This window comes from Cervus elaphus, chromosome 20 (genome assembly GCF_910594005.1).
Source record: "Cervus elaphus chromosome 20, mCerEla1.1, whole genome shotgun sequence".
Taxonomy (NCBI): Eukaryota; Metazoa; Chordata; class Mammalia; order Artiodactyla; family Cervidae; genus Cervus; species Cervus elaphus.
The window spans coordinates 114,379,639-114,389,454 of NC_057834.1; the positions used below are offsets into that span (position 1 = coordinate 114,379,639).

The following is a 9,816-nucleotide window of genomic DNA, read 5'->3' on the forward strand; positions in this document are numbered from 1 at the left end:
CTTTTAAGCTAAATGAAAAAATCGTTGAGAACTACTGCCCTACAGGGTCCCACGGGCCATTGTCAGTAACAAAAGGAGCTGGAAGCAGTGGTAGTCCTGGGATGAAATGTGTAAATTGTTATCTGAGACTTGGTTTGGGGGATTTGCAAGTGGCTTTCCACCAGGACTGTCCGAGTGGGAAATCCATGAACTTGTTCCTCTGTCGTCTTGACTCCCCAGGGTCTGACCAGGATGTCCTTCCAGCCCTATACTCACAGCCAGCTGCAGCAGATCCTAATGTCCCGACTCAGACATGTAAAGGCTTTTGAGGATGATACCATCCAGCTGGTAGCCAGGAAGGTAAGTCGCCTTTGTGGAGCCCCTAGCCACACTGACAGTGTTTGCTGACCACCTGCCCATGTTAGGCCCTAGGCTGGGTGCTCTGGAGGTGAAGAAAAAATTAGGAAGTCCTGTAAAAACAAATTCCAGAAAATAGAAACAAAATTCTGAAAAATTCCTTAAGCTTATTGTATGATTAATTATTAAAAGGCTCTGAGTATGATGGGCTTATATATATATATGAATGAAGATTAGTTAATTCAGAGTGCTTTGTATAATTAGAAGGGCAACATAGTCAGTGGGGTAGACAAACCTGGTTTGAATTCTGACTCTAATAAGTGTGTGGCAAGTTATAGAAAAGTTACTTTAAAACCTCTGGGCTCCAGTTTTCTTCTGAAAAATAGCTATGTCATAGGGTCATTGTGGGAATTAAATGAGAGCGTGTCTGTAATGTGCCTAGCAGGGTGCATGGCTCTGTGGTGGGTATGACATGTGGCATTCTCCCACTTGAGGCCCACTGGGAGAATAGAATGCCAACTGAGATTCCGCTAAGACTTCTCTGAGGTGGCTGAGGAACAAAGCAGGTTAAATGTCTACCTGGGGCTGAACATGAGAAACCACACAGCCACAGTATTTCAGCACTTAAAAGAATTGTAAACTTGTTTCTAGTTTCTTGCCAGAAACAATGTAAATTCTGAATGGCTATAGCAGCAACACATGTCTATAACATGTGCTCAGAGCTAGGCACTCTGTTAAGTATCAGGGTCAGCAGAGAGCCAGATATGGTGTTTATCTCCAAGCTATGCTTTCCAGGAGAGACAGCCTCAAAGTTACTCTCTACCCGCTCTTTTGGGTAGAGTTTCTCCACCCCTCAGTTCAGTTCAGTCGCTCAGTCGTGTCCTACTCTTTGCGAACCCATGGACTGCAGCACGGTAGGCTTCCCTGTCCATCACTAATTCCCAGAGCTTGCTCAAACTCATGTCCATTGCATCGGTGATAGCATCCAACCATCTCATCCTCTATGGTCCCCTTCTCCTCCTGCCTTCAATCTTTCCCAGCATCAGGGTCTTTTCCAATGAGTCAGTTCTTCGCATCAGGTGGCCACAGTATTGGAGCTTCAGCATCAGTCCTTCCAATGAATATTCAGGACTGATTTCCTTTAGGATGGACTGGTTTGATCTCCTTGCACTCTAGGGGACTCTCAAGAGTCTTCTCCAGCACCACAGTTCAAAAGCATCAGTTCTACCGCAGCAGTCATACAGTTTCTAAAAGTTCTTTCCCCTCTGAGTGGGCCTTTTATGCACCATCCTACTTATTTGAGGTTGTTTTCTTCCTTTGACCAGGGGAGGTGAGCTGGAGTCAGGGAGGGTGGAGGTCTTCAAATTCAGTATGCAAATAGTAACTGTCTATATTTAGTAAGGGACATCCCCTTCTTTGCAACAATTGCTAGTGTTCCAGGTTGATCAACTTTGTTTATCTTTGCTTGAGAATAAATTTCTGGTCTCCTGCTATGGTGTAAGTGAGATAATCTCCAGGGCAGAGCGTTTTATGGAAACAGCACAAATTACCAAGGCACAACATTTTCTCACAGAATATTGCTCGAATGTTCACCCAACAGCATGAAATGGGGGGGAGGCCTAGGCAAGGGTCAACAAACTTCTTTTGTTTTTAAATTGTTTGTTTATTTTACTTTACAACATTGTATTAGTTTTGCCATACATTGACTTGAATCTGCCATGGGTGTACATGTGTTCCCCATCCTGAACCCCACTCCCAACTCCCTCCCCATCCCATCCCTCTGGTTTTGTGGGCCATAATGGTCTATTACCACTATTCAGTCCTGCCCTTAAATTGTGAAAAAGCAGCCACGTAAACAAATGTGCAAAGCTGTATTCCAGTAAAACTTTATTTACAAAAACGTGGCAGGCCATACTGTACTGATTCCTAATCTAGGGCATCAGTTTCTTAACTTTCAACCAGTCCTCCTCGTTTTAGACAAAGTTCCCTCTTTACCCCCAGTTCCAGTACCACTAACAATTTGAGTGTTTTGAAGATTTTTAGGGTAGCTTTAGGTTTGTTCTTGGATTCCTCACTACTGATTTAGGACTGGGCCTTCTACAGTCAGCTAAGTCAACCACTACTACCCTGCGACCTCTTTCTAACTTGCAGAGTTATATTGTTTACTGCTCTCCAGTTGCTTGCTTATTTAGGGTTCTTGGTCTTTAAATAATGTTTCAGAAGGCTTCACATTTGGCTGCTGTTTTTACCCAAAACTCTTGCCTGTAATTTCAAACCTCTCTTGTTTCTTAACATAAAAACAAACATACCTATATTGTTTATCTTGTAGTTATGATATCTGACGTCTTTGTGAGTTTACTTCTATCACTTCTATAAACAAGGCCACGTCTATATGGCCTTGTTTCCTTGTTTTTTGTGTTTTGCTCCTTAGAGCTTTATCTGGAAGTTGATTGAGGCCTGCGTTGAACTTGAATTCATTTAGTTCGTTTTGCGCTTCTGTGGTTACTGAGGGGCACTGCCAACGGTGACCATTTTTAAACAAAATTCTCCACTGAGGGTTTTTAGGAGACACAACATGAATTTGAACTGCAGATCCACATGAGGGGTTGTGGTTGCAAAGACTCAGAGGATTTTTTTTCCCCTTACACCCCCTCCCAACACCGAAGTCACACAGGTCATTTTTCTTACCATCCCTTCTGCATGAAGAGTCTCTCATTCACACTCATACTGGGGGTGTGGTGGTGTTTGGACCCCAAGTTTATGCAATGTCTTCTTAGATTCCATGTTTGGTGTCCCCAGCTTTTTTTTTTTACTCCCTCACACCAGCAGCAGTCAGAAAGAGTGCTTATGGTCACCAAGACTCAGGCCCTTGGAGGGGAGCTGCTTTGGGTGTTTTCTTGCTTCCCAGGGTCCCCTGCCCACTCTTGATTCTAGACCTCTGCAGCAGCCCCTTGAGTCCCTGCTATTATCCACTGTATGGAGCTGCTTCACATGAGGAAAGGAGGAAAGATAGGAAACCCCCCCAGGACATCCTCACCAGCTGAATATGGGGGATTAGAAGGAGGGAATAATATACACTGCTGTTCATATTTCTGTCTTGGGTCACTGAAAAAGTGACCCAAAAGTATTTGAATGTCTTATAGTTGAATTCTGAAAACAAATAGAAAACATAAAAACTCCTATAATCCCACTTCCCAGAAATAACTCTTTTTAATGTCCTAGTTTGGTGTATGTGTATATACCTATATAATTTGCTTTTCTATTTTTTAATGTTATCACTTTATTTTTGATTTGTTTCAATATTTATCTGTTTATTTGGTTGTGCTGCCTCTTAGATGTAGCACACAGGATCTTTAGTTGTAACATGTGAACACTTAGTTGTGGCATGTGGGATCTAGTTCCCCAACCAGAGATGGACTCCCGGGCTCCCTGTATTGGGAGCACAGAGCTTTAGCCACTGGACCACCAGAGAAATCCCTACAGTTTGCTTTTTTAAACCTGATGTTGTATAAATTTTGGAAGAAAATAGTTCTTTTGGGATACCATCGAACAGGATGTCATCGCCTGCAGTGGTCATTAGGCAAATGACGGCATTGCTGGCAAGCACTGGGAATGCAGAAACAGAGATCCCTGCAGACAGTGCTGAGTCCAAGAGTTCCCTCAGTGCAATTTAAAATGCAAGTGCCCGCCTATGTCACCTCGGGAGAGAGTACAGGCCTCCCCGTGAAGGGAGCCCAGGAGGCCCTCAGCCCCAGTGCACAGGGAAGGGCAGGCACAAAAGTACAGCCATTGGCGTGGGGGATTGATCTGACTCATCTAATCACGGATTCCTCTGGGTCCTCCAGTTTCATGGCTTCCTTCCTTTCTTGATTCTGGTTCATTTAGCCATTGGCCAGGTGGTTTCCAAAATTCACCACGTGCTATGAGCCTCAGGCTGTGGCAAAACAGGCTCCACTTCAGTCTTTTGGCTTTTTCTCTTTATGCAAGGAACAGACCCTTGTTTTTCCAGATGGTTCAATAATAATCTTGGGCCAAGGGTCTCTTCTTGTAGATTTCTTCATTTCTCTATTATTAAATACAGCTGAGAATTTCTGCCTTTTCCATTCTGGAATTATCTGTAAAGCCAAGACAAAGGTGTGGACCAGGGGAAGAGTTCCAGACACAGTATAATAATTTACAGTATATCTGTGCTCCCACCAGGTCCCCGGAAAGGGCTAAGTACTTAATTTCAGGCTTAAGTCCATTCGTCTTTATTGAATTTGTTGCAATGTTGCTTCTGTTCCATGCCCAAGAAGTATGTGGGATCTTAACTCCCTGACCAGGGATCCAACGCTTACCCCATGCATCGGAAGGCGAACTCTTAACCACTGGACCACCAGGAAAGTCCCCCTACCTTTTCTTTTTAGCTGAACACAGAATCAGTTGGTTTTTCTCATGGGTTGAGGTGACAAGGGGACCTCAAGGAATAAAATATTGCCTCTTGTAGGTAGCAGCCCTCTCTGGAGATGCACGACGCTGCCTGGACATTTGTAGGCGTGCCACAGAGATCTGTGAGTTCTCCTGCCAGAAGCCCGACTCCCCTGGCCTGGTCACTACAGCCCATTTACTAGAAGCCATAGATGAGATGTTTTCATCATCATATATCACTGCCATCAAGTAAGACCCTTCTGCCTCCTGACTCCCAACCTCCCTCGGAGGACCACTGAAGAGGGCCATAGAAGCATGTTTTCCTTTCAAAGCTTTTACTCATTCAACCTACATTTACTGACAATGCTGTTCTTTTTCTTAAGGGACATAGTCTAGTCAGAGAGACAGAAATGTAATCCTAGTATGATATATTGAGTTACACCATAGGTGTTTATGAAGTAAAGTGCTGTGGAAATAAGATCGAAGTAGCTATTCTCTAACTTTGAATGACATACTCAGCCATGTAATGGGAGTGCTGGTACTTGTCCAGATAAACTTGCTGTGTTCCCACACTTCCAAAGTGGTATTTTTCATATCATTTTGAGACTTTGGCGGGGGGAGGGGAATCCCTGCCAAATAATATAAGAACATAGGAGGAAACAGTTCCAAGTTTTTTCCTGTCTCTTCTCTAAAGACACAGAATATCTTTATTTGACTTTTCTCCAGGTTGGTGATACAGGGAGTCCCCTACATACAAACGAGTTCTGTTCTGAGAGTGCGTTCATAAGTCCAACAAAGTTAGCCTAGGTACCCAACTAGCACAATTGGCTATATAGTACTGTACTGTAATAGGCTTATATTTTCACATAAATAATACATAAAAAACAACACCACAAAATAAGGAAAACATTTTTTCATCTTACAGAAGTATATAGTACAGTTCGACACCTGGCTTACAGGAGCTGGCGACCAGTGAACAGGCAAGAAGAGTTACTGACTAGAACGGGGAGAGGAGGTGGGAGATGGTAGAGCTGAAGGATCATCAGCAATAGGAGACGGAGGGCAGGCGGCCACTTCACTCACCCTGAGGTTGACGGCACAGGTTCTGGTTCCTTGCTGGAACCAGATGCACATTCGTGTCTTTGAAGGTTCACATGTAGGGGACTTACTGTGCAGCCACTTCGGAGAATTCACATTTCCTCATTTTCTTTAAGAAATTCCTCCGTTCTGGAACAGAGCTTTCTGAGAGCCATCCTTGCAGAGTTCCGTCGATCAGGACTGGAGGAAGCAACATTTCAACAGGTGATTGATCTGTTTTTCAAAAATCCTAGATTTTGGTCTGGTGCCTTTAAAATATGTGGGAATATCAAACCAGCTCATTTTTATTGAGCTGGTGTATTGAAAATAAAACCATATTGTATTGCATGAGAAGAGACTTACAGCAAATGATTTCTGCATATGAGATTGAAGGTTTACTATGTGCCAGATACTTTTATGCGAGTGGGAGATTCACAGATGAACAAAAGTTACTGCCCCGATACAGCTTATGGTATATTGGGAGGCATGGCTCTCAGAATGACCCTTGTTTAAAAACAAATCACAAAGACCAGCCCAAACGCTCTGAGCATAATTTCAATTATATCAAGTAAAGGAATCGTTAGGGCTCATGCCTTAGTGAGCTGGGGGCCTCCCACTTATTCTACACCTCTCATGTCTCTTCACCTTGCCACACTGGAGTCAAGTTCAGTAGGGTCTTCTTTCCCCACTGATTCTGCCAAGCCCATTCCTTTGGCTGTGGTTTCGAGGGATAGTAGGTAGAGACAGTGGGAATCTCTTTGATCCATTCATGCGAGTCACTAATTAGATGACAAGGCATTTTGGCTATCTTAAGAGAGTCATAGTTACTCCTGCCATTTACCTGTGCTTTGTTGAATTTCTTCACTTTGACATTCAGAGCACTGGGTAGAAATCACATCGCATCGACACCTGCCTCAGGCCTTCGCTATGCTCTGTTTTAATTAAACGGTCCGATTCCCCTGGTCTGCACCAGTTCTAAGTTGGTTGCTAGGCACTGGCGGAGGTGAGGTTTGTTTGCAACTGTGTGCATAGGTACTGAGCTGCCTTTGAAGATGAATTATCAAAGATGTTTGAGTAAATACCCAGCAGTTTGTATGTCTGTGTGTATGAGTATGTTTTAGATAAATAGAGAAGTCAGGAAAACATTTCCTTCCAGGTTTTCTTCATTTATTTATGTTTGGCTGCTCTGGGTCTTGGTTGCTACTCTTGGGTTTTCTCTGTGGCGAGCAGGGGCTCCTCTTTGTTGCGGCGCTCGGGCTCCTCACTGTGGTGGCTTCTTCTGTGGCAGAGCACAGGCTGTGGGTTTGCAGGCTCAGTAGTTGTGCTGCGTGGGCTTAGCTGCCCTGAGGCATGGGGAATCTTTCTGAACCAGGGATCGAACCCATGTCCCCTGCATTGGCAGGTGGACTCTTCCCTGGACTACCAGGGAAGTCCCAAGTTCTATTTTTAAATATTTAGTTGCTAATCATGTTTTGCCTGTTACTGGTTTTCTAAAGCCTGAGATAGCTCTTCTGCACAGTGTCTTGTATTCTCTCTGGACTTTTGACTTTTCCAAGGGTCATACCTTGGCACCTGCTCACTGTTTCTGCCAAGGAAAAATGCCCGTATAGCAAAATTTGACTTGAATTGTGACAATCTCGATTGGACCCATCAGCCCCTGGAGATGAGGACTGTTTGTACAGCTGTGACAGTTACTAGGCATTTCATATCTATTAACTCGTGAGGAATATCTTATATTTAATAGATAAAACTGAAGCTTAAAAAGTGAAATAACTGGCCCAGTTTGCTTATTTAGGTAATTGGTAGAACCAGGGTTCAGACCTGCTATTTTCTGATCCTGAGGCCAATACTACATTCTGTCCCTGTCTTTTCATCGCAGTGGGACACCCCTTGGTTACCTTCTGGGGTCCTGAGTATCCTGGGGAAGAAGTGTCTCAGTTTCCCAAAAGAAGAAATAATGATTGGATACAGACCCAGGACTACCTTTCTGACTAGCTGACCTCAGGTTTGCTTTTTGTTTCAGGTATACGTTCAACATGTGGCTCTGTGCAGGATGGAGGGCCTCCCGTACCCCACCATGTCGGAGACGATGGCGGTGTGCTCTCGCCTGGGTGCCTGCCGTCTCCTCCTCGTGGAGCCTAGCAGGAATGACGTGCTCCTTCGGGTGCGGCTCAACGTCAGCCAGGATGATGTGCTGTATGCTCTGAAAGAGGAGTGAAGGGCTTCACAAGGAAGGACTGTGATCTGTTTTTAAGGAGCCCTATTTCCTTTTTCTAAGCACATGGAATCATTGTAGCAAAGTATGGAAATGGCTGTCATGTATTTTGGGATTTTCCATTAAATCATTTACTTTTTCCGGGGTGTTTGGGAAGTTTTACAGTCATTATAAATATCAAATTATAAAACCACACACCGTCCTTCCTACAGTAGGCCCTCTCTCTGGCTTTTATTTCTGTTAGTAGCCCTGCCATTTATTTAATGGTAAAATACCATGTATATAAATACAATTACTGTATGTATATAAATGCAATTACTGTATCTATATAAAATAGTTCCAGGGGACTTCCGTGGTGGTCCAGTGGCTAGGACTCTGTGGGCCTGGATTTGATCCCTGGTCGAGAAACTAGATCCTACATGTAAGATCCATCACAGCCAAATAAATAAATACTGTTTATTAAAAAAAATAGTTCCAAGAGAGTAAAGAATTAGTTATATTGGTTGCCTCTGAGATGGCTACCTTCAGGGCTAGAGGAAGTCTTTCATTGTATGTCATTATGTTTCTTTTAACTTTTGAACAATGTGGGTGTAACATACTTAGTGTATAAAAAAGAACTGTTGGAAATAATATCAGTAATAAATAATCCCTAGCAACAAATAGTAGAAAATGGAATTTTTAAAAAGGTACCATCTATCATAAAAAAATCTTTAAAAATCACTTAGATGGCACAAAAACTTAAGGAACCTAGGAATAAATCTATTAATAATAAAGAGATATAATTAATCTCTTAATTTAAATAAATTCTGATTAAAATCTTGATAGGGTTTTTTGTGTAACTTTACAAGTTAATTCTGATAAACCAACAACTGAACAAACTGACATCTAAAAACCTGATGTCAGGGGCTGAGGAAAACACATCATCCATGTCATAGTCCTGCCAGAAATGTTTGCTGTGAACCTACCAATAAAAAAAATTATCAGGTAAATCAAAATTTACCTAATAAAAAGAGCTAAATAGCTAAATAGATGTGAGGACTTTGGGTCATGGATTTAAGACATTAATACAGTTATAAGCATTATTATGGACTATATTCATATTAGGTAATAGGATTATATAAATGTCAAGTTTTATGAGTGTGACAAATTATTGTGGTTGTGTAGAAGAATGTCCTTGTTCTTAGGAGAATCATGATAAGGCACTGAGTGAAATATAACATCTGCAACTAATACACATGCATGTATTTAAAACTGCATGCAATGGACTAAGGGTATCAGAATAAAGTATGTTACAATAAGAAAAAGGGAAAATGGGTAAATAAGGCATCCGCAGAGTAAGAAACATGAATGGCCAACAAATTAGAAACGTAGTAAAAGACGCCTGCAAGTCAAAACACTTTCATATCTATTAAAAAATCTTTCCATGGTAATATAGAACAATTAGAACCCAAATGCCTCATTGATGTAAGTGTAAACTAAGACAACTGCATTGGAGATGATTTGGTAATTTTTAGTCTATAAAATCCTATTAGCCAGCAATTCCACTGCTAGAAATACACCCTAGAGAAACACATACATATACACAAGGAATGTATAAGAACATCCATAGCACTGTAATGGCAAGCCATTGGAAAAGTGAATTATTTTCATACTATGAGATACCATACAGAAATGAAAAGTAAGATCAATGGATGAAGCTTAAAACCAAGGTTGAGTATAAAAAGGAGTTAAAGAAAAATATGTGCAGACAGTGATAATGATACAATGTTAAAGCTAGCAAA

The 9,816-nt window shown here is 42.1% G+C and overlaps 1 protein-coding gene across 3 annotated transcripts in view; it reads left to right on the forward strand.

Moving 5' to 3' along the window:
• Window positions 1-9,065, forward strand: part of ORC1 (origin recognition complex subunit 1) — a 35,551-nt gene extending 26,486 nt beyond the window's left edge. For 2 of the 3 annotated variants that reach the window (XM_043878799.1, XM_043878800.1), the window contains 4 exons: window positions 220-339; window positions 4,823-4,992; window positions 5,958-6,045; window positions 7,844-9,065. In XM_043878799.1, the coding sequence (XP_043734734.1) occupies window positions 220-339; window positions 4,823-4,992; window positions 5,958-6,045; window positions 7,844-8,038 (573 nt within the window). In that variant the 3' untranslated portion in view covers window positions 8,039-9,065. The remainder of the gene's footprint in view (window positions 1-219; window positions 340-4,822; window positions 4,993-5,957; window positions 6,046-7,843) is intronic. The other variant, XM_043878801.1, reaches the window with a different exon arrangement.
• The last annotated feature ends 751 nt before the right edge of the window (window positions 9,066-9,816 follow it).